Source organism: Panthera pardus, unplaced genomic scaffold, assembly GCF_024362965.1.
Source record: "Panthera pardus isolate Hobbes unplaced genomic scaffold, ASM2436296v1 HiC_scaffold_21, whole genome shotgun sequence".
NCBI lineage: Eukaryota > Metazoa > Chordata > Mammalia > Carnivora > Felidae > Panthera > Panthera pardus.
In genome coordinates, this window is record NW_026526777.1 from 37,312,825 (window position 1) to 37,337,719 (window position 24,895).

Below are 24,895 nucleotides of genomic sequence, written 5' to 3' on the forward strand. Positions count from 1 at the left end.
ATTGTGCTGGAGTCACGCAGGAAACTTTCCTTATTCCTTTGCTATGCAGAGCGAAGTATTCGGGGGTGAAATGTTATCCTGCCTGGGATTTATTTGAAAATACTTCACCAAAAAATAGATTAAAGCAAATATGGCAAAATGTTAATAACTACTAAGCCTTGGTGACAGGCATATGGGGGATTCTTACACCTTTCGCTATCCCTTTCTTCTGTTTGTAAAATTTCATAATAGGATTTTTAAAAAGTCCGCGAAGTAAAATAAAATCTTATCACCAAGGGTTCCAAGCCCTCACTGGCTCCCTCTAGTGGCTGATGGTGTTGAGCTGAGGGGACCGGGGCCGCCCTGCGGGGCCTTGAGCGTGCTCTACCCGTCCTGACCAACTGTGACCGCCGCTACCACACGCTCACAAGGAGGCTCTCAAACTGTTTTGTTCTTTTATTTGTTGTTTTTTTTTTTAATGTTTATTTTTGAGAGAGACAGGGCACGAGTGGGGGAGGGGCAGAGACAGAGAGGGAGACACAGAACCCCAGGCTGGGCTGTCAGCACAGAGCCGGAGGTGGGCCTCAAACTCAGGAACTGTGTGATCATGACCTGAGCTGAAGTCCGATGCTCAACCCACTGAGCCACCCAGGCGCCCCTGTTCTTTTATTTGTTCTTACTGGGGATTTAAACATAGGAATTGAGTCAGAGATCATTACTCTCTTTTAATGACTTGAATCCAGAGGAGCGATTGGAATCCACTGCAGGACAACCCGTGTCTGAAGCTGGTGGGTTCTGTCTTGACCGAGGTGGGCAGGGAAGGCTTTCACGGACGGCCAGTTACTTCACCTTAAAAAAGAATAGGACGTTGCGACGCCTGGATGGCTCAGTCGGTTGGGCATCTGACTCTTGGTTTCTGCTCTGGTCATGATCTCATGGTTTCTGGGTTCAAGCCCTGCATCAGGCTCTGTGCTGACACCAGGGAGCCTGCTTAGGATTCTCTCTCCCTCTCTCTCTGCCCCTCCCCCCCCCTCTCAAAATAAATAAACAAACATTAAAAGGAAGCACACAGCATTGAAAGTCTCAGATCTTCTTTTTCTTTGGGGAGGATAGGGACATGTAAGGTGGTGGGAAAAGAGGAAAACAGTAGATATTCTCTTAACTGACCTCCTCCAAATCATCTCCTCCACAACCAGGTTGACCCTGACACTCCCTTCCCTCAGAAAAAACACCCTGACCCACATCCCGTGTATCCAGAAAGCTCACAGCTAGCCGATCCTATTCTAACTCTCCCCGCCCCTCCCAACTGAGTTGCCTGCTCACCAAGGGTCACTTCTGCTTGTTCCAAACTTGTTTGTGCCCATTATTCTTATTGGTATGGTTAAAGTACACACAGGCCAATAAAACTGAAGTGTGGATCTCCCGTCAGACAATCCACACATGTCACAAAATAGTGAACACAGCTTGGCAATTGAACGAACTTTTTCCTATGTCTTAACATAAAATATGTAAGATGTTTGAGGTATATATTTTTATTTAAGTGATTTTCTTTTTTTTTTTTTAAGTTTATTTTATTTATTTTGAGAAAGAGAGTGTGAGCAGGGGGAGGGGCAGAGAGAGAGGAGAGAGAATCCCAAGCAGGTTCCACACTCAGTATGGAACCCCCATGCAGGGCTCGAACCCACAAACCATGAGATCATGACCTGAGCTGAAATCAAGAATTGGACTGCTTTACCAACTGAGCCACCCCAGTGCCCCTATTTAAGTGGTTTTCAACTGCCACCAATTATGTAATGAGACAACTCCTTCATCTTGACAGTGTCAAGTGATTTTCTGTCTAGACTTGAATGAAAATAATCCCAAACCAGATGATTAAAAAAGTTTTTTTCTACTGAGCTTGGTCAGGGAATATATGGATTTTTTTCCCTGTTGACTTATCTCCTGGCATTTTATTTAGACTAATATTAAGATCCACTTGCATTTTCTGAGCATGCACTGATAGTTGGGGACAGACACTTCCTCCACCATCCCACCACACCCCACTTCAGCCCTGGGTATGTGGGGAAGCCACTAGACTTTCCAGACACCGGAGCACCACATGTCCATTATAAAGGTCTAACCGTATTAGAAATGGAAGGACACCAAATGAAGCCTGTAGGGAGGCTCTTCTAGAACTTTCACTTGGTTCTTTGAGGCCAGTTAGGGGTTTAAGCATCACTTTCCTCGAGGACAGCCAAAGAGCACGTGTGACCAGATACAGAAGGGGCCCTGGAATCAGAGACCTGGGCTCTCAGAGCAGTGAGTGGGAAGGCCTTGAAGCTTTTCCTCCGGAAGGAGCTGCCAGGTGTTGGCTACATCCTACATGATGACACTCTGGGGTGGGGCAAGGGTAGCCTACTTCTGATCCCGGCCACCTTAGACCCTCATGCCAATTCCAAGGTAAGAGATGTGTCAGACCACAGGGAGGTGGAGACATGGCCCTTGGGTCTGTCCCATCATAGCCCAGCACTCAAGGACTCAGGGGCAGAGACTATGCCTACAGGAACAACCTCACTGGCTGCAGTTTAAGGTGTAAGAATGAGGCCCTCTCTGAGCCTCAGTTTATGCATTTCACTAGCTGAGGACAGTGGACCTATTGGCCTTTGTGGTCCCTTTCAGCTCTGCCTGACCATGGGGCTGTGACCTATCTGCAGCGGAGAGACCAGCCAGTCACAGCAAAGAATGGACATCACCCAACAAGTCCCACATTACCCAGGGTGAGGGGGTGAGTAGGATATCCTTGAATTGGGGGTGAGAACCCAGGTCTTGGCAAAAAGGGCAACTCTTCCCCTTCCGGACAGATGGGGCCAGGGTCTGTCTGCCAAAACCCTGAATCTCTGTGAGGCAGGGAAGGGGACGCTGCAGCGGACTTTCCACTTTCGCAAGGGAGGGAGTGGGGCCCGCTGCGGCTCCAAGCCCTGACCCTGAGCCGTGTGGCTGGTGGCAGAGTGTGGGCCAGAGGGTTGCTGCATCTTACAGGGCTGTCTTGGGACGGGGCCACCTCTTGGGCCCCTTGTCGAGGGCAGGTGGGGAGGTTCCAGGACTCGGACCCGGTCACCGGCCTATCATGCCCTCCCGCAGGTGTTCTCGGCTCCCGGGCAGGGTAGGGCACGGGTCAGTCCTCTTTGGGCGCCCGGAACTCGGGCAGGCTCCAGGTCCGGAGCGGCGGCAGCGTGTCCCGCTCCACGTCCTCCGAGATGGTCCGGATGTCGCTGGTGAAGGGAGAGATGCGCGCGCGGGTCTTGAAGGTGGCCAGCGCCAGGTTGCCGCGGGGCCGCAGGCTCCACTGGCGCGTCAGCTTGCGGGCCTCCTCCTCCTGCTTCATTCTGTCCAGGACCTCCTGCAACACCGAGCGGAAGAGCTGGGACACCTCCCGCACCTCGGGCTCCTGCTCGGCCAGCAGCTGCCGGAACCTGCGGGCAGAGCGGACAGGACTGTGCGTGAGTCACGAGACGTGGCCCGTGGCAGGTTGGGGGGGGGGGTCTAACCCCGGGGGCTTCCCGTGCACGCCCAGGGGCCAGTTCCCGGTTCAGCCACTTCCCCGCTTCTGACGTCAATCAGAAACCACCCCCCCACCCCCACCCCCCCCACCCCCCCCACTGCTCCAGCCTATCCTGAGTTCAGCTCCCCGCTCGGCTATTTTTGGCTTCTGTGGGCCTCAGCTTCCTCATCTGTAAACTGGGGTCATAAACCCTTCTGTGGGGTTTAAAGAGCTACCATAGGTGAAGATCCTGACATTAACCTCAGGTTCTCGTGCCAGAGTAGTAAGGGTAGCCCACTTCGTGTCAGCATGGCCCGGCCTTACCAATGTGAGGCTTTCTGGCTAACCTCTCCCACCCTTCTCTGCCCCCTGGCCAGAGCGATCTCTCCCAAATGTGTATCTGATGATGGCACCGGCCTGCGATACTCCTTCCATAGCTCCACGCTACCCACTGGGTGAGGTTTTCCTCTGCCTCAAATGTCTTTGCTTAGAGCTCAAAATGAATAACAGTTATTAGCGAGTCCATTTAACATCTGGTTTCCTCCACCACCTTGAGAATCAGGACTTCTCAAACTTTTCAGCAGTGAGACAGGAAATGTGAGCGGACAATCATGAACACATGTGTATCCCCAGCCTCCTCCTCACTTAAGAGGTTTGGTTTACCAGCCTGAATTCTGTCAGCAACCCCCCACTCCCTCCCCCCCCCACGACTCACCCCACCCCTTTCCTCAGGGGCTTCTGGAAGTAGGTACATTTGGCAGGGGCGGGGGAGGGGGGTTCCTTGGTACAGAACAAGAGAAAGGGGAGAGGGTAAGAATTCTCATCCTGGAGGAAGAAAGGGGGCCGGGGGTGGAAAAGACTACAAAATCCAAAGGAGTGTAGCTAGGACGGAAGAAGAAGGAGTTTTAAGGAGAATTTTCAAGAAAAAAAAGGTGTACAATAGATGCTTGTGTTGGTTAAAGAGACGGGGGACTAAAGATGTGGGGAGACTAAGTGGGGTGTTCAGATGCTTTCCTGTGGATCTGTATTCCTTTACGAGTGCTTGGGGAAGTGCAGCTAAAGAACTTGAGTGACTTTGGAAATTATTGTTGGTTGTTGGGACCACACTTCTTCCACATCACATGAATCCAACTAGGACCGGGCCATGTGGGTCCAAGCTTTAGCAAGGTTACATTTATATTCATGAGCATTGTGGTACCCACGCTCTAAATCTCTAAATGTTCAGTGCCCCAGGCCTCCGGACGCTGTACACACACGCATGCACACGCACGCACACGCACACACACAACACAAGCCCACGCACACATCCACTCACACGTGCGTGCACAGCCCCCTTAGGCGAGCTAATATGAAAGCTGGCTTGAAATAGGATAATTGAAAACTCAATTTTGGAGAGATTACCTGGACAGCCTTTCTAAGAAGGTAACAAAGAAGATGAACTGATGAAGGAGGAAGAGTCGGCTACGTTAAAATCCAGGGGAAATGTAAGCCAGGCGGGGAGAACAGAAAGCTCCAAGGCCCGGGGTTCTCTCCCGTCAAAACTCCTGTGCCTCCGGGAGCTGCCTCCTGCCTCCTTCTGAACCCCCAGCTCTGGGCTGGGATCTTTCAGGGTTGGCCTCCTGCCTTGCTCCTCTTAACAGGTAACTGGGTCATCTGGGTGCCCTGGCTCCCGGTCCAGTGGCCTCAGGCCACCGCCACGGCAGGCACACCCCTGGAGCCTACAGTGCAATGGCTGGGCCCGGTGCCAGCGGCAGGGGTTACCTGAGGATGGCGGGCCCGCAGTAGGACGGGTGGATCTTGGCACAGACGTCCTCCAGCTGCAGCCGCTCACCAGGGCTGAGGTCGTAGGTGGGCCGGGGTGTGCTGGCCAGCCAGCTGTAGTCCACCCCGGTGCAGATCTTCCTGACCGCGTTGCTGCGCTCCCATTGCTGCCTCTCCGCCTCTCGCATCTGCCCCGCCAGCTCCATCATGAGCGTGTCCAGCACCATCTCAGCCGGCCTCCGGGATGACGGCCGCGGGGGGCCTTCATTCCACCGAAGCCATGGGATGAGGGACATGGCCCCCCCAGGCCCTGCCGAGACAGGGCAGGAGTGCGTCTTCCTTGGACCCCTCTGTCAGTTAAGGTGGGAGAACAAGGGGGAGGGAGGACAGCTGGGACCCCAGCGAGAGAAGACCTGCTCCACCCTCACAGCTGGGTGGCCTCAAGGAAGTTGCTTAACCTCTCTGAGCAATCATTTCTAATTCTGTAAGACAAGATCGGGCTGTCGTGAGAAGCAGTTGTGAATAAACTCAGGGCTCTCTGCACACCACGTACAAGTAGTCTCAGGTTATAACGATCCCTAATGCATGCAGATGGCTGAGCCCAGAGACACTGCCCTCCTGAATCTCTGCTAATTCCAAACAAAGAAGGAAATCTACTGTGTATGGCTGAGCACAGTCTTATCCCTATGATTTAAGGGGGAAAAATACACACCTACATCTTATGTTAACCTGACAGGAAAACACCCTGAGTTTCTTAATGCCCCGACCTGTTGCTGAAGGAAGCTTGGAACTGTATGGGGTTGACATCACCCTGTAAAAGACACAACTTACCATTCATTTATTCAAAAGCCTTAATCAGGTACTGTGTGCACACCTGTGGGAGGAACACAAGCAAGAAAGCATGTCGGGGACCCTGCTTTCCAGCAGATATCAATAGAAAGAGGTAAACGTGACTGATGAAGCATAGCATCAGTATTGATGGGGAGCAGAAGGAGTGACTCTGGGTGATGACAGGGGTCATGGAAAGCTTGTGGGCGAGAGCAGGGTGAAGAGGGAATGCAGGCTTCAGACACATGGACTGATGGAGAAGGTGTCCCAGGTGGCGAACCCAGCCATGATACAAGGAATATCGGGTGCAGAAGCAGAGACCCTAACTCATATATCCACAAGGTCTTGTGCAATACAGGTTTGGTGACTGACTGACTAGATGAATAGATGGATGGATGGATGGATGGATGGATGGATGGATGGATGGATGGGTGGATGGATGGGTGGGTGGGCGGATGGGTGGGTGGGTGGGTGAGTGGATGGATGGATGGATGGGTGGATGGATGAGTGGATGGATGGATGGGTGGATGGATGGGTGGGTGGGTGGGTGAGTGGATGGATGGATGGATGGATGGATGGATGGATGGATGAGTGGATGGATGCATGGGTGGATGGATGGGTGGGTGGGTGGGTGAGTGGATGGGTGGATGGATGGGTGGATGGATGGATGGGTGGGTGGGTGGGTGGATGGGTGGGTGGGTGGATACATGATTGGATGGATACATGAACTGCCATCTCAGACGCACCCCAATGGCTGTCAGAGGTGGGTTTTTCCTCTGATAGCAGTGAAGGTGAGGGCCATTCCTGGGCCCAAATCTGAAGTGGGTCTTTAAGATGCTCCAACTGCCTTTTCTATGACCTTCCCCCTCTGGGGAACCCTCTGTTCCATGCACCAATGGTCTTCTTCCTGCCCAGACCCCCCAGAGGCCGAGGAAAGTGATTTCATGAACTCAGCCTCAACAACATGGCCATGAGGCATGGACACACACACATTTTTAGGCAGCCCTCCCACCACCCTGCAGAGAAATGAATTGTTAATGCTGGGAGAATCAGACACAAAGAGGAAAAATATTATGGGGTAACAATAGCCTTCTGGGGTGGCACAAAATCAAACCTCTTCTTTATTCATGAACAATCCCTAGCAACCATTATATTTAGGAAATTAAAAACCTTCATCTTCCACTCAGCCTAAGTCTATCATGAGTGGGGGCCTCAGATTACACCCTGATCCCTTCCTGGGAGGTTGGGAGAGAAGGACAGACCATCAGACCCTGTCCTTGGGGTCTGGACAGTTAGGATCTTTTCTTCTCCACCCTTAACTGCTTCGTGTGTTCAAAATAATTGAGGCTGGGTTGTAGTGTGGGGAAATGGGTTGGGGGTGGGTGGGCTATGTTCTGTCCTGAGAGCCATGAGCACCAGGATCCTCTGTCCGAGGCCAAGGGATCTGATTGAATCAGGCAAAAGGACACCTTGTAACTGTGTTTGTGTTTTCAAAAGTGCATGGGTCAGGTTGATGCTTAATATCAAAAGAGTGAATGGTGTCTTCATGGTGCCTCATGAAGGGCACCCCAACTAGAGATGGACGAACAGTCCTGTAGGTGCTGCCGAAGATGCTGGCCACCCACAGCTCCATACTCTCTCTCCAGTGTCCCTCCCTCCTCTGCCTGGGGACTTAGCTCTAGGGTCAGCAACTCTTCTGACACGTGTTTCCTGATATGACCACTTTCCAGCTGGTACTCTGAAAACATCCTGTACAGACATTTTTCATAGCACCAGGAACACTTAATGGAGTGTGACAATTTACCTTCCACCACCCCCCTGCTCTGTGTCACATGGGGGCAAGGACTGTGCCTTAATCATCCTTCCATGCCTGGTGCTGGGTAGTACTGCGAATGAATGAGTGAATAAATGCATGCACAAAGGAATGAATGATTAAAGAATTCATGCATGCGTGATGGTGAAAGACCAAGTCCCCACAGATCTGACCTTCCCCAAGTGAGGGGGCATTTGTCAGCGGCCACGTGGAGGACAGTCTCCTCTGGCCCCCATGGCACCACACTCTCCTGTCGCTCAGAGATCCCTCCTGAGGATGAGACACTGGCTGAGCTGTGGGGTCAGAGGTCATGTGGGGACCCCCTGATGGAATAGTTCCCTCTCTGCCCCATGGAGCCTCACCCAATGATGCTTCCAAACCTGGCCCTGGCCCTCCTTCCCCAGGAAGACTTCCTTGGTTGACCTCCCTCAACCCCTGCACCCCAACATCCCCGCCCCCCTCCCCGCTATCACCAGTTCATCTTGCACCTGCACCTGAATGCTGGGCACCCATCCCTGGAAGATGATTGGAGGAGAAAGAGACTGGTGAGGCTCAAGGCAGAGGGATGTGACGCCCTTGAATGGTCTCTTAGTGTAACCTGCCACATACACCCTCCCCCCCCACAACCCCCCCCCCCCGCCACACCCCTGCCGGCTGGTTAGCACATGTCCCAACTCACCTGAGGCTGCCCAGCCCAGCCCACTGACCTCTCCTCCCTGTGGAAATAATCTTTCCTTGGCTTCCATTAGACCACAACCCTGGGTCTACATCCTGCCTCCGTCTGCCTCCTGGGACTCCCTCTCAGAGCCCTTATGGGCACCCCTCCCCTGGCCTTCCTTGGGTTGTTGCTGTTCCCTGGTGCTCCATCTCAGGCTGTCCATCTCATTTCAACCGGCCTCATCCGTTCACACGTCTCCGCTGACAGTGAAGATAGTTCCCAAATCAAAATCCATATGCCAGTTGTCCCTTCAACCTGAGGTCAGGGTGACCAGATGCTTCCTGACACCTCCCCCTGCAGGTTCCACTCACACCGTAACCCACTTCCCTCCCCACTGGCTGCTGCTTCTCCGTAGCCCCTGCTTGCCAGTGGGCATCACCTCATCCCTTTGCCTCATCTGTCGAGTCCTGCATCCAATTCCTTTTGATTCTCTCAAATTTAAATATTATAATTCTCCTAAGTCTGTCCGTTCTCTCTCCCTCCTTTAGTTCAGGCCTTGCCCATCTGCCAGATATATTTATTACAGCTGCTGCCTCCTAGCTGGCAACCCAGGGCTGGTCCTTCTGAGCCAATCTCCACTCCATTTTCCTTTAATTGTGGTTAAAAAAAAAAAAAAAAAAGACAAATAACATAGGGGCATCTGGGTGGCTCGGTTGGTTAAGTGTCTGACTCTAGCTCAGGTCACGATCTCACAGCTTGTGGGTTTGAGCCCCACGTTGGGCTCTGTGCTGACAGCTCAGAGCCTGGAGCCTGTTTTGGATTCGGTGTCTCCCTCTCTGCCCCTCCCCTGCTCATATTCTGTCTCTCTCTCTCAAAAATAAACATTAAAAAATAATTTTAAAAAAGCAAATGACATAACATTTACCACCTGAAACATTTTGAAGTGTACGGAATGTTAACTGTAAGCACATTGCTACACAACAGATCTCTGGCACCGGTCCAGACCGAGTGAGAAGCCAGGTCCTGGGTATCATCCTACTCAGCACCCAGCAGGGGTCTGGCCTATGGCGAGTGTCTATCAGTAAATGGAGTACAGTACTTACTTGGATTAATCCCAGAGTGATGGATGGGGTTGCCTTGTGGTGCTTTAGTCCTTATTCTCTCTCTCTCTCTCTCTCTCTCTCTCTCTCTCTCTCTCTCTCTCTCCCCACCGGCCCCCCACCCTGCCCCCTTGGGAGTCCCTTCCTACTCCAAAACTTCTCACCCTTCCTAAGACCTATTCTGAGGGACTCGCCTTAGGGTCAAGCATTTCCTCCTCAAAGAGCCTTTTTTCTTCTTAGCCTGGATTTGACCTGAGCTGGAAGGAGACAGCAGGAGAAGGAAGGGCCCGGCCTGGAGGGCCTTCCTGTGGCAGGGGGAGCACAGAAAGAGGGGATTGGGAGGCACTGAAGACTTTCATCTCTACCCCAAACTGGTCTCCGGAACGCGGCAGCAAGGCCACTCCAGGCCCGGCCAGGGCACCACGCATTTGCTAGGGGACTCGGGCAGTATCGCAGATGGAACTTCACATTCCATGCGTCTAAATATCCGTAAGTTACAAATTGGGCTAACGAACTATTAAATAAAATATGTTTTGCTTCCTTGTCAACCGTACCTTCATAACAACTTGGAGGCTCAGATTCAAACTGAGAATTCTTGGACTCCTGAGAGGGCTCTGCTAGAACACGGAGGCGTGGGTTGAGCCGGGTCTGGCTCCCAGCCTGACCCCTTCTCTTCTCACCCCCTGAAGGGCCTGGCAAAGGTGTGGGGACACCCCAGCCTTCACGTCCAAGGCCCATCCACACGCCTACCAACAACCACTTCTTTGCCACTTCCACAGACCTGGGATTGTTTACACTGGTGGTGTGGCTCACCCTGAGCCCTGGAGGGGACTCCTGGACGGGGCCCTGGAGGGGACTTGCTCACGTTCTGGAAGTAGGCTGGGGACTGTCTGGCCAGGGAGTCCCGGGTCTCAGAATTTAAGGCCTGATCTGGAGGGAAGTGACCTCAAGATGTGCACGTCTTCCTAACCCTGAGACTCCTTGCTCCAGGTGGGTGAGGCCAGAAGAAGGCCAAAATGCGGCCTAAAGTACAACCCCGGCTGGAGTCCCTTTCCCCTGGTTTCAAGGCTGTGCCCCTGACCCCAGCTGGCCTGTCAAGACAGGTGCTCACCCCACGGCAGATGGCAGGGGATGGGCAGGGTGACCTCACCTAGGTCCTGGGTTCTGTGGGCTCTCAGCGTCTCTGGTCCAGATGGTGGGGGCCCCTGAGGGCAGGGGGCAGGTTCTGAATCTTCCCCCCTCCCCCCCCATGCTCCTCCCCCAGCCCTCACTGGGGCCAGAGCTTTTGACAGAGACCAGGTTTCTGCAGAGCTATTTCTGTCTCTGGTGCCAGCTGCTGTCCCGGAAGGCTCTTCAGCAGCTCTCATTAGGTTCTTAAAAGGGCAAAGGAGGGAAAGAGGGATAGACGCAGGGACAGCCAGGACAGAGAGTCAGGCTGGCTACCCAGATGCCAGAGGTCATTGGCTTAGCTCACAGCATCCCCAGGACCTGACCCACAGCCGAGCCCCCGTGTGAGTCTGTGTTGTGACTTTGTGTTGTGACTGGGGAAGAACGTGATGGCCAAATGTGGTATGACAAAGACACCCAGAGGGTTCATCAGAACGGCAAAAGTCGTCTTCTCTGGGCACTTTGCACAATGTGGATTTGACTCCTCCCTACCCCCCAAATCTGGATTGACCCCCCTCCCTCTGTGGCAAAGCCAAATTCCTCAGTGTAAGCTTCAGGTCCCCTCACACTCCCGCTCACTGCCAGGCCTCGCCAGCACCGTGGTGACTGACTCCAGAACCTTCCCATCACGAATGCCTGCTTCTCATTCAGTCAACGGCACCTACAACCTGCCTCTGATGCGCAAACATTGATTGAATCCTTGTTTAAAACAGGACTTTGGGGGAAATTTGAATATGAACTGGAGGTTAGGGAATGAGTGTTGATTTTCTTAGGTATAAAAGTGGTGTTATGGTTGTAGGGGAGTGTGGACAAATAGCCCAACTTAGGAGGCCATGTTGATGTGCCCATGGCTGAAGTGTCCTGATGTCTGCAATGTCCTCCCTTCCAGTCCCTGAGAAAAATGTCACCTATATATGTGCACGGACACACACAGGGCAACTATGGCAAAGTAGTGACGGTCCATCTTCTAGGGGGATTTTATGTGTGTTTACTGCATTAGTCTTTCAATTTTCCTGCATCTTGGAGCATATTCACAATTTAAAAGTTGGGGGAAAACTCTAGTTCAAAACTCACTTTCTGTAGGAAGACTTCCCAATTCGTTCTACCCGGTGGGCTCGACTTCTCCTCAGCCCCTCTGTCCGCTTTCCGTCAGATTTGTTGAAGCGCTGCAGGGTTTCTCCATGGAGGGGCGTGGGTGCAGCAGTGGGGAGCCGCGGTCTGCGGTGTGGACACCAAGGGCCAGGCCGGGTCTCTGACCCACGAGGCCCCGCACACACAGGTGGGAGTGTGCAGGGGGTCTGCACTGTGCCTGCTTCGGGGCTCCATCAGGGAGCGCCCATTCAGGAGGGGAAGGAAAACAGGGAGAAGGGCAAGGGGCAAGGACCTTACTGCGGAGGGGCGCGCCGGGTGGTGGTGTAGCCCCCTACGCGAGGGCACTGCTGTAACCCGGCAGAACAGCTCGATGGAGGGCGTACCCGCCCTGCCCTCCGGTGATGGGGTGATCGCCAGCTCAGATGAAGCAGGCCGGGGTTGGGGGCTCTCGCGGAGACAGCCCGAGTTCCTATGCCTTTTCCTCCCTGCCAGAGGTTTCCTGTGTCCAAGTCCCTTTCACTGCTCCCAGCCTCAGTCTCCCTGTCTATAAGACGGGGTAGTACGAGTACCTACTCCACGGTACTGTGAAGAGCAAAAAAGGATGTTCATGTAAGTGCTTTATAAATTAACAAGACATTGAGGTTTATGGATTCAGGTAGGAAAAAAAAAAAACATCTCTACTTTCACTAACTTTAACTGAAATGGTGGGATTTCTGTCAGTTATGAATGCAGGCCACCACTGGCCAGAGCAGTATGGGTAGCTCCTGTGACTTTATCTCCAGCAGGGATCACAGGTATTTTCCTAACACTTGAAAGCTGTCATTCTTAAAATATGGCTTATGTTTATCACTACTGTGAAATCGTGATATTAACCCTGCCACTAGATTTTATTCTTTTACATGTTGATAGATAGGCACATATATTACCATATCTTAAACTGATTTAAAAAAAAATATATATATATATGTATATGTATGTATATATATGTATATATATATATATACATACATATACATATATATATATATATATATATACACACATATATATATATAACTACATTTCAGTATAGCTGATTTCTTTCCTAATACTATGGACTTAATTTTATGCATTTAGAAACATTTTGCTAAGAATATGTCCAAAGCCTTTACAGATTTCCAAAAGGGTCTGTCTGTACCATAAAAACTAAAGGATCCCGTCCGTGGTTTTGGTGCAAGCTTGACTCCAACCTTGTTCCTGGCCTTGCCCTAACCCTGAATTCTGGTCATGACATTGGGAGAGCTGAGCCCCCTGGATGAAGGGAAAGCTCGGGCAGGGGAGCCTCAGTTTACCCCCACCAGCAGGAAAGTCCTCCCATGCTCTCTCTACCTTTTGGCATCACTCAGCTAAGCCCTCTCCCTTTTATTCTCTGCTTTTCCCTCTCCTCCCTCCCTTCCCCTTCATTACCTTTTCCACCCCCACACTCTCTGAGCTCCTCCTTCAGCCTATTTTTGAACATCCCTGAGGATAATCTTTTCCATGGCTCCCTGGGAGACACTACCACCAGCTGTGGCTCGTTAGATAGTCTAGAAAAACCATCCCCATGCTCAAGGGCAAGAGGAGGGGTCTGGTTCCAGAGGAGATGGGGAATGTCTCTGGTGGGAACATTCAGGGGTGTGCCCTCAGAGTTGGGAGCCAGCCTCTGATACCCAGGCAGCAGGCATGAGAGCTTCACCTGCTTCTGCTGAGATCAGGCCACCAGCCCCCTGGCCAACCAGGGAGGGGCCGTGCAGTCCTGGCCAGGAAGCAGCTGTCTCAGTACAAAGGGAGCCACGCCCAGGCCCCTCCTCCGATGCAGGGCTCCAATAGCTGAACTGGGTGTCTGCTGCTCAGGGCGGGGGCTGCCTCGCATGTCCCCCAGGCCCATGGGCATGGAGCGGTAATTCGCTGGGCTGTCCCAAATCACCCACTGCTTCACAGAGCAGGCAGGATGGCCCTGCTGAAGCCAGACCCTCTAGCAGGTGCAGAGAGTAAATGCTCCCCGCTGTGACCTTCCTTTCAGCCCTGTTTTTGCCAAGGCCCACGGCCAACTTCACAGATTACAAACTGACCTTATTTCTTTTTGGCATCATAGAAAAATAACCTGGAATCCACCAAGCCAGGTGTGACTCGGGCTGACTTGCTGATCTGTGGGCTTCCGTTCACCTGACAAACACCTGCTCATCTCTTAAGACTCACCTCCAGGGTGGGCCCCCTGCAGCCTGCCCCTCACCGACCCCCACTGAGGTAAACTGGGTGCCTGCTGGTGCTGGCATGAGAGCCCATCATATCATGGCATCTGTGACAAATACATTTCTCACTTTTTTGATTGTTTTTTTCTCTCTCCCCCAGCTAGCTATGAGCTCTGTCGAGAGCAAGAGCTATATCTCTTGTATCTGCTGGCATGTGAGGCAACTTATAAGTGGTTCCTGGATGAATGAATGAATGAGTGAATGGCAGTGAGTCCTCCTTGTTCTGAGGCACACGTGCAACCAGGAGGGGTCAAATGCTCAGGTACTACTGACCACGGTCATGGAGGAGGTGGTCCTCCATGGAGGAGGAGCTCCACCGACTTCGTGGGTACTCAAGTCGCAGTTCTCAAATCGAAGAGAGAAATCTCTGGCGGGTTTCCCCTTTCTTCCCCCTGACTGGGTCCTCCCCAGCAAAGCAGGAGAGAAAATGCTGGGGCTTGCAGAGCAGATGAACCTATGGCTTCCCACGGGACAGGCCACGGCCCTAAAGATACTGCGGAATCAACCGACCCTTGTGGAACAGATTAGGACCGATGAGGCCTCCCTGAGGCCATCTGGACCCTGGACTCAGACTGCTCGGTAGGCTGTCCCCAACCTGCTGCAGCCCTGAAGCCACCCCTCCCAGCTCTCAGCCTCTGCTCTCATGTCTAAAAGGTTTCGGGACCGGCTTCCTGCTTCCAGACTTCAGGTGGGGAAACCACAGTCTCCTGGGGAGACCACCCTCTTACCTGGCGTTTTGAGGTCACCCTCTCCGGAGGTGAAAGTTCTGGTGGGGGGCCTTTCTGCTTCCCAGCCTGGGAGAAGAGAGTGTCCAGGGGAGGGTGGGGTGGAGGGAAGACTATATTCTAAACGTCTTCTTCTTCTTTCTCTTCTGCTGCTGCCTGCTACCTCATGCTCTTCCCTCTTTCTGTCTCTCGGAAGTTGTGCTGAGAGAGAAAACAACCCTGACGAGAGGAGGGATCCAGCCCGAGCTGGTGTTAGTGGAGCGTGTGTGTGTGTGTGTGTGTGTGTGTGTGTGTGTGTGTATGTGTGTGTCTCAGGAGGCTGGAACCACAGCTCCTCCTCCTGAACCTCAGAGGCGGGCCAACCCCTGATCTGCGTTGCCATGGCGACCCACCTAAGCCTCTTTCACCTGGAGCTGTATTATCCGTAGAGGGAGCCCGCCTGACCTGCCACAGATGCCTGGGAAGACCCAGGTGGTGACAGGGCACCTGTGTCCAGATGGCATTCCTCACTGCGCTCTGGCTGGCGCACCTGCTGGGGACAGATGATTCCATCTTGGTGAAGCTCCCCTCTTCCCACGCGCTGCCCTCCACCGGGAGAGGGGACCTTCTGGGGGCTGGCCCTGAAGAGCCATGTCCTCGCCTTTGCCTCACCACCTGTCCTCCTCTTTGCTAATTGAAATTCTCTCTTTCCCTCAAGCAAGCTCAAGGGCAGGAAGTTCTGCTGACTTTCTCAAGGAGAGGTGAGGCTGAGAAATAATCTGGGGAAAAGAGGGAACATGGATCATGGGGATGGATTTTGAGGTATTTGAGGTAAATGCGGGACTGGCAGGAGTCTTCTGTTGCCCTTCTCCCGTATCTGATACTTGCGTCTGAGCCTCCCGTCTGTCTCCAGGCTCTGGACGCTTTATCGCTTGCAGACTATTTTGGTTAGGGGCCCAGTGTATCCAGGCTGTGCGCCCCCCCAGACATTAGTGGGCACGGACACGGAGGCATGTCGCCCTGTGAGCGGCATCGACCTTGGTGATGGGCACCGAGCTGAGTTATAATAGATCTCAGGTGATGCTGTGCCAGGTACCAGATGATGGAGTGACTTCTGGACGCATCTAGTCCTAACTGTGTTGAAAATAAAGCAGAACGCATAGCCAAGGAGAAATTACACTATGATGAACTGACTCAGCTTGTCCACCTGCCTGCCTGCGTGTTTTGACTTTCTCCCTGGGTCCTGTGCCACTCGGTGCTTGCTCTGTGGTTGCATCCCCTAGGTGAGTCTGCCTCCCTCATCCGTCTTCTCAAGCAGGAGTCTTAAGTCAGGATCTGGGCCATTCCTTCTCTCTCTCTCTTTTTTTTAAAGTTTATTTATTTTTGAGAGAGAGACAGAGCACGTGTGTGCTCATACAAACTGGGCAGGGGCAGAGAAGGGAGAGAGAGTCCCAAGCACTAACCATGCAGAGCCTGACTCCGGGCTCGATCTCACAAACCGTGAGATTGTGACCTGAGCCAAAATCAAGAATCAGACACTTAACCGACTGAGCCACCCAGGTGCCCCGAGCCATACATTAGTCTTAATACTTCACCCTCAAACACACACACACACACACACACACACACACACACACACACTCACAAGTAATGTAAAGAGGTTATACAGGTCAATGTTGTCAGCCATCAAAAGGAAGATCTCACTGCAGCAAGGGGTGAGGGGTGAGCTTCAGGACCCCTGACCTGTGACTCTGGAGAACATGCACACAGATGACCAGGTTTTTTTATATCTTCCTTCCTGGCACAGCTGGCTCCTTTCTTGCACTTTTCAGTGATGTCCGTGACCAGGAGAGACGGTCATCCCCTCCCTCCTTCCCTCCCTTGCCTGCTGCCTTAACACTGTAGCTCAAAGAGGGCTTGGCGTTTGTGTTGACTGCTAATTTATTTTGATTTGTTAGCCTGTGGAGGCTTTGTGATTATCCATGCTGAGTGTGAATTTGTACTAGAGAGAGAAGGTGGTGGTTGTTTTTTCTCTCATTTGACATCAATGGAAGTTGCTGAAGCGTAGTTAAATATTCAGCAGCCATTCAGATGGAGAAACACCAGTGGGGCCCATGACATTGCCTCACAGATGGCGCTTGATTAATAAATTGGAGATGTGGATTTAGGAAGCTGTTGAGCACAAGGCTAGATTAAACACCATGAGGAGACTGGAGAAGATCCCCTATCCCAGATGTCAGGCTGCCCTTATGGGGGTTCTCCCCCTGTTTCCTCCTCCCTGGCTTCCTTCCAGGCTGTGAGGACTGTTCCAAACCACTTCTAGCCGCTCAGTCATGCATGGGGCTTTCAGAGTCCTGCAGAAAGTCCATGTAGCCCAAATCCTGAATGAGATTGGATTAAACTGACATCATATTCATAGATGCAGACCACACTCGTGGTTACTCACACCTCTTCTCTCCAGGCAGCCCTCTTGCCACTCCTGTGGCCCCATTTCCTTCTCCAGGGAAAGGCAGCATTGTATCTGACTACAGGAAAAACGTGAATGTTCACCTTCCTCCTCCCAGCTGGCTGGCTTAAGCCCCTGCTCCCTTTCTCTGTCCTTCTCCCCTGCTCCTCCCTCTAGCTTCATTCAGGCTAAACTACATTAGGCTAAACAGAACTCAGGAGAGAGACATAATGCATTTCTCATTCATTCATTCACCGCTTTAACTGACCATCTACTCTGTGCTAGACAGATGGCTCATTTCCATAGAATCCAATCACTACCAACTTCTTTTAGATTCTGCCCTGTGTTTTGACAGACTGACCTGAGAGCCCGTGGCAGAAACAGCTAGCTATCCACCAAAGATGCATGCCCCCTTCCCAAGTGTAGGCACATTTCTGGGAAGCAGCTGTCCACCCAGGGACTTCATTACCCAGCCTCCCTGGCATCTAGGGAGCACCACATGACGACGGAATGTGGGTGGAAGGGATGTGTGCGACTGCAAGACTTATGGAAGTCTCCAGTGTAATTCTCCACCTCCCATCTTTTCCCACTTGCCGATGGACAGCAAGGACTCGGGCTCTGAAGGATGGCAGAGCCACAATTTGGAAGGAGCCAAGGTATAAATTATGTGGAAAGCCACCTGCCAGTCACCTATGCTGAGCTCTAATAGCACAAGAAATGCATTGGGTCAAGCCATGTGGAGTGTCTCTGCCACAGCAGTTGGCCCTACCCTAACTGCTGGAGAGCCCTGTGAGAAGGGACGGATGTGGGACCTTTCTGCCCTTCCCTTGGTTCCTGGAGATCAGAGCTCTTCCTGACATGTCCCCTCCCAGACCTCCCATCTTCATTTCATCCCAAAGAAATTAACTACCTCACTCCCCATTGTTTCATGACTTTGTGCACAATGCACCCTCTGCCCCACACGTGCCCGCCTGGGGAAGTCTCACTTCCCCTTGAAATTTCGCTCCAGTGGTAAACCCCAGTAATCCTTCCTGTCTTCCTGGTTGCTCCTTCCTCTCCACAACCTGAAACTTCACTGGATCTTCACTACTCATGGATTCTCTATTTGCAAATGTTCCTACTTGCTAAAATCTGTCATCCCCAAATCAATGCTCACAGCACTTTTGTGGTCATTCTGGACCCGTACAAAGCATTGAAAAATTTGACTTGCCTGGTGAGCACATTCCCAGCTGAGGTTGAACAAAGCCACCCTCCGCCTTCTTGTCTCAGCTCTCCTACTATAAACGTGTCCCTTTCATGGTCTAGTTAGTGCCACACTTTTCATACTTGGTGCCTTTTGTTGGTGATTTCTCTGCTTGAAAAGGCCCCAAGTACAGTGCTGTGTACTGTTCCTAAGCACTGTGACGTGCCTCACAGAGAAAATACACGTTACGTAAGCTTGGTTCAAGCATGAGTTATGGCACTGTTGGCCATGAGTTCAATGTTAATGAATCGACATTATACATAAGTAAAGTGTCTTTAAACGGTAATACACATGCAACAAGGTTATATATTGATTGATTGGCAAAGATGTCATGACCAGAGGCTTTTAGAAAACTAACCCTGTATTTCCCCAGGAGCGATTGTTCAGTATTTGCTATTCCAGCATTTGCAGTGACTTTGAGAACATTATCGTTATCTCAAATAATGAGAATCAGCTGTGCTTCACACTGTTTCTTGAGCATTTGGTTCAGCATCCCTGCAGAGTCCAAGCTCCTCAAGGGCAAGGAGCCCTGGCCCCAGCACATGCTAACTACATGTTTGTCATACATGTGATTTAAAGATGATAGCTAGAGCGGCACCTGGGTGGCTCAGTCAGTTGAGCGTCCGATTCTTGGTTGCAGCTCGGGTCATGGTCTCACAGTTCATGGGATGAAGCCCTGTATCAGCCTCTGTGCTGACGGTGCAGAGCCTGCTTGGGATTCTCTCTTTTTCTCTACTCCTCCCCCGCTTATGTATGCTCTCTTTCTCTCTCTTAAAAACAAATAAACATTTAAGAAAAAAGATTATTATTAGAGCACCCTGAGCCTGATGCCTGTGCTAAGCAAATGTCACAGACCTGTCCCTGGGCTTTGTGGGAAGAAAGAGCCCCAAGAGATGAATTGTCACGGGCTCAAGGACGCACGGGCACCAGGCACAAGCCAGGCAGGAATGGACTGTGAGGAGCTCAGGTGCACGTGCCAGGGAAGGTGGGTAAAGCCGGGGGCCTCTGGAGGGTGGTCTGGGAGCCTGGCCATTCTACACCCAAGTCCAGGCAGGGTCGGCCTAAGAAAGCCAGAGAGCCCCTTCCTCTCAACCTGGAAATGTTTTTGGGAGGAGGCCAGGTCATGGAATGGGAAGAGGGGGCCTGCCATGTGGCATTGCATTCGAGAGAACACAACCTGAAGGGGCACAAGCAGATGGGGGCCCTGGGGGTAGGCACCGCGTGAGACTATGGGGGAGGGGTGCCCTGGGGCCTGGGAGAAGGTATGACTGTGCAGGATGAGACAGGTTGTCCCATGTGGGCCTGAACATCACATGTGGATCTTACTGGATTCTGAAGTCCGTTCCCAAGGAAGGACATCAGTGAGTCCGGAGCAATGGTGGCAGCCCGGTGATTAGCTCCCTGCCTGACCACCAGGAGGCTGAAGGGACTGGGCGTGGAGAACGAGGGACGGGGGATTGTCTGGGAGCTCTGACTTCGATGGATGGTGGTGACACATGACACCCACGGGGAAGCCAGGCTCAGCTCTAGCTGTGTGGATGTGGAAGAGACAGAGATGGGGTGATTGTCGAAGATACAGATCTGGGAGGTTGTCAGGGGCTGGGACCACAAGAGGAGAGCGCCTGGGACGGACCCCCGGGCCCCAGAGGAGCAGGCTGAGAATGCGCCAGGAGGCCTGGCAACATGCCCTGCCTAAACTCGTACAAAGGAACACAGGGAAAGTAATATAAGCGTCCCTTGGCCATGTGTCTCCATACTGTTCTGACACCATCCCAGGGCCCTGGCAAAACCCTGGGCTGTATTAAATAGTATGTGAGCATTTAGAAAAGGGAGTGGAGTGGCGCCTGGGTGGCTCAGTCGGTTCAGTGTCCGACTGCGTCTCAGGTCATGATCTCTCATTTCGTAGGTTCGAGCCCGGCGTCGGGTTCTGTGCTGACAGCTCAGAGCCTGGAGCCAGCTTCAGATTCTGTGTCTCCCTCTTATTCTCTGCCCCTTCCCACTCGTGCTCTGTCCGTCTCTCTCTCTCTCAAAAATAAATAAACTTAAAGAAAAAAGTTTAGAAAAAGGAGTGGAGATCAAGCAGAGTTGGCAGATATTTTTTGACAACAGGTCCGGAGAAGCACCCCAGAGAGACAGGGGAAAGGTGGTCAGGGATAGCAGCAACGATGCCTCCGGTGCCCCCAGCGCATCCCCCTGCCCCTCTTCTGCTCTGAGCACAGCTCCGGAGTCCAGTTCTGCTTGAAGTCAGATGTTCCTTTAACTGACAACATCCTAGCTCGAGCTCACGACTGCCTGAGACCGAGGAGGCCCCGTGGGCCCACATACAAGTGTAGTCCCCAAACATGGGGCATTTAGTGTCACTGGGGACAATCTTCAACTTACAGGGGGTTGGAGCTGGCAGATAAATGTCCAGACTCCCGTCCATCAGGTTGACAGTTCTTGGAAAGCATGACGTTACAATTCCCAAGGGGTCCCCAGGGATCATACCTTGCTGCCCTCGGCAGCGACCTTGCTAACACACCCTAGGCTGGTTTCCTTTCTTCCTGTCTCACTCTCTTGTGCCCTCACTCCTGCCTCCTCCATTACCTCCCAAGCCCCAGGATCTGCACCCATGTCCTTGTCCTGGGCTCTGCTTCTAGAAGAGACAGAGGGGAAAAGTCAAGAATGTAGGGGTCGTTTGTGACATTAAATGCCACCAAGAGGTCCAGTAGCATATGATGCGCAGGAAACACCATTAGCAACAGGGAAGTGGTGCAGGTCGTTGTGGGGACACTGCTGTTGGAGCACGGGGGCAGGACCAGTACCCCTGCGGCAGCCACCCCAGCATATAGACACTTCTTGTCTCTGCAACCCTGAACACTGGGCTCAGCCTCAGTCTCTGGAAATACTTATTCCCTAAACCAGAGTTGACTGAAGGGTTTATGGACAAGCTGAATGGTGGGGGGTGGGGGGTATTACACCCTGCACTGCAAACCCTGTCAACCCCCTTTTGGACATTGACTCTTCTCGGCCAGCACCAACCAGGTCCCTTTTCTGATGCCTGGGGCCCTCTGCCCTGCTGCTTCCTGGATACCTGTCCTCCACATAAGCGGGCTGTCTCTCTTGCCGCCACCTCCCTGAGGGCTGGGCTCGCCCATTCGGTGACACTGAGCAGTGAGCCACAGAGAGAGGCTTCAGGTCTGAGTGACCCTGTCCTCCGTGGGGTTCCCACATCAGCAGAGTGTCTCCTCCTCCAGTGGCTTTGTACAGAGAAGACCTGCCAAGGACAACAGAGAGGCTGATCTAGTACAATCTTTCCCCATAAGTCAGAGCCGATGCCTTACTGTCACACACAAAGGCCCGAGAACAATTCTCTCTGGAAGTCTTTCCCTCAAGGTCTTTTACAATAGACTCATAAATGGCTAGAGCTTACACGAGCTCTCCGGGAACTCCAAGTGTATTGTTTCATTTACCACATCCGGCCTTCACTGCGCGTCCTGGCCCCCATTCATCTCCCCAACAAAGCTTCGCTGAGCGGGTACTTTGTGCCAGCCCCAGGCTCAGTGCTGAGGGTGAAGGTGGAGAAGGCAGGCTCATCTGTGCCCTCGGGGGCTTCCAGCCAGAGAAGGGGAGCAAGGCTGTGTGCCGCTGGGCTGATGGCCTGCAGAGATCCAAGGACACCCCCAGAGAGTAGCCCCTGGCTCCCCAGCTCCCACTCCCTCTCCCACACTGTACACACCCCTCTCTTGCCCCCGGATTGCTCAACTGAGGGTCCCAAAGCAGCAGGGGCTTAGATGCCCTTTACTCCCACACCTGCTGAGATGAGTTCAGAAAGGTCAAGCAACTTGCTCTCACAGCACAGTGAGTGGGTAACAAAGTCAGGATGATAATCTCTGCTCATTTTCTCCAAAACTCCCCTGCCCATTGCTGCCTTTGTGGCATCCACAAATCAGATGGGCATGTACGCCCTAAGCCTTGGTCGTGAACACCAAACACATCTCATTTTCTCTGTGTTACAAGTATTTTATCTGGAGCGATAAGGAAGTACTGTGTGTGTGCGTGTGTGTGTGTGTGTGTGTGTGTGTGTGTGTTGTGTAGAATTCCATGTTACTTGCTCTTCTCATAATCCTGGAAGGCTGCTTGGAAAAGGTGCTTCAGCAGTCTTCCACATAGATAGATGTACTTGGTGAGTTGATTAACGAGGGACCCCAGGGACAAGGAGGGGTGGGGGATTGAATCTGAAATCCAGGGCTGGTGAAGAAGTCAGGATGTCAGCTGAGGCTGAGCCCTGTGCTGTGTAAGACCCTGTGCTGGCTGCTGGAAATTGCCTGAAGGTGGCAGCAGGCTCCCCAGAGTTCCTTTCACCTGTGCCCTTGGTTCTCAGAAGATAAAGCAAAAGCTTAATTTAACTTCCTCCTGCCAAACAACCAGTCAGGAAAGAAGAGCAGAGCCATCCAATCAACCACAGACAGGCAAAAACACAGAGAGGCTACAAGCCGGTGTTGAGGCCCCAACATGCTTCTCACTGGGGCAAGGGGCCCCTTTGACTTCTGGGTGGAAGCTGAGTGCCTTGTGCCAGCTGCCTGGGATCTCTGAAAACCTCCTGGGGAGGAAATTGGGAACAGGAATTGAAAAGCGAAGATTCCGAAGCTTGTTCTGACACATACTGGAAGCAATCTAGCTTTCTACCAATGGAGTGGCTACTTACAAATTACGTTACATCAACCTCCCAGACTTTATCCCGCCGTAAGATGATAATTATGCCAAAATTCGCCTAGAAACATCAGGGCCCACCGTGGTGGGTGTACTTGTGGATAAAGGCGGGGATAAAGGCCAATTTATTGCACCCAAGAACCCCCTGGTGTTGTGCTGGAATTAATTTAGTAGCCTAGATGAAGAATATGACTTCATATGTGCAGGGATTCTTTCCAAGGTGTTCGAATTATGGTTACGTTGCCCTTTAAAACCAGGGTATAGGGGCACCTGAGTGGTTTAGTAGGTTGAGTGTCCAACTTCGGCTTAGGTCATGATCTTGAGGTCCGTGAGTTCGAGCCCCGGCGTCGGGCTCTGGGCTGACAGCTCAGAGCCTGGAGCCTGCTTCAGATTCTGTGTCTCCCTCTTTCTCTCTCCTACCCCGCTCATGCTCTGTCTCTCTCTTCTCAAAAATAAATAAACATTAAAATTTTTTTTAAAAAACCTAGAGTATAATATTAAAAAAAAAAAAAAAGGACTCTTGAAGGAAAAAAGAAGTTTATCCATTTATTTTCTAGGCAATAGCTTTTCAGTTTCCATTAAGTTCACACTATTTTCTTGACATATGTGAAACCCAGAGGGAACTGTAGGGCTTCTTTTGAGCTTACCCATTTCCTCAAAGGGTAAGAGAATTCAGACTCTTTGCCTGTCCTGGTTTTCTTAACAGGCTAAAACCCAACATGCACCTAACAGTTAAATCTGTCAACACAAAAGAGTGCCTTTGGATCTAAAGTTGGAAAAGATCTCTCAGGGAATGTGTAATAATAAACTATTTGGTGCACACTGTACTGGGCGGAAAGTTGTGTAAGACTGTGATTGTGGGGCTTGATCAATCTACTTTAGGACTTCACTAAAGAAGGATTAACCACAGAAACCCAACCTCATAGTTCCTTGGAGAGGTATTATGCCCACCAGGGAAAGTAAATTGCAACCATGTTGCATTTGCATAGTGGTCTGTCCATTTGCAGTCAAATGCTCTACCTCTGAGCTATACCGCTCCCCCCCCGCCCCTCCCCCACCAGGCCAGTCTATTTGTAAAACCCTTTGACTTCCTTTGTTTCATTTTCTTAACAAATAACCATCCTCCTCCAGAGTCCAGGGAGGAGGGCAAGGCAGGTTCCTGAGTGTTGGGGCTGTGGAGAATCCTAGCGCTCATTCTCTGAGTTCAGGAAGCCTCAGAAAACATTTGCTTTCTGGTGTCTGGGATGAGTTGCCCAGAACCATCCTTGTCCTCGTGGGAGCTTGGCATAGAGGCAGATGGCCTTACGGATGAGGAGGGGCGCTCTTCCAAGACTTACGTCTCTCTAGTTTCAAACCTAGACTCAATACTTGTTTGCTGTGTGATCCTAGCTTTGTGTCCCAACTTTTCTGAGCCTCAGCCATAATTTGGGGGCAATAATACCTTCCTTGGAGAGTCGTAAGGATTAGAGGAGATGCACCGCTGAGATTAGCCACCTCAATAAGCCAGCAGCTAGTTCCAGGTTTGGGGACCCCCAGAGTCAGTTTCTCTGTGTTACTGCACTGGCACATTCAGAGGCAGAGCCCATGGCCCCAAACTCCTTTGGTCTCTCTAACAAAAGACA

The 24,895-nt window shown here is 51.9% G+C and overlaps 1 protein-coding gene across 5 annotated transcripts; it reads right to left on the bottom strand.

The window, feature by feature from the left end:
- Positions 1 to 420: 420 nt before the first annotated feature.
- On the bottom strand, positions 421 to 15,207 carry RD3 (RD3 regulator of GUCY2D). Of its 5 annotated transcripts, XM_019429126.2 has the most exons (5): positions 14,917 to 15,207; positions 8,075 to 8,171; positions 6,092 to 6,134; positions 5,261 to 5,570; positions 421 to 3,431 (listed from the first exon to the last, which is right to left on the bottom strand). In XM_019429126.2, exons 3-5 carry the CDS (start codon positions 6,096 to 6,098, stop codon positions 3,134 to 3,136), a joined length of 615 nt encoding a protein of 204 aa, XP_019284671.2. In that variant the 5' UTR covers positions 6,099 to 6,134; positions 8,075 to 8,171; positions 14,917 to 15,207; the 3' UTR covers positions 421 to 3,133. The 5 variants fall into 5 exon arrangements, with proteins under 5 accessions (XP_019284671.2, XP_019284654.2, XP_019284625.2 ...); XM_019429109.2 differs by lacking the exon at positions 8,075 to 8,171; XM_019429080.2 differs by lacking the exon at positions 8,075 to 8,171 and having other exon boundaries at positions 5,261 to 5,610.
- Between the last annotated feature and the right edge of the window lie 9,688 nt (positions 15,208 to 24,895).

What these genes read in the sequence shown, in the direction of transcription:
- RD3 (XM_019429080.2), bottom strand. An exon ending in TGCGGGCCCGCCATCCTCAG is followed by an intron (nt 3,432 to 5,260) that starts GTAACCCCTGCC and finishes CTCTGCCCGCAG; the next exon opens with GTTCCGGCAGCTGCTGGCCG.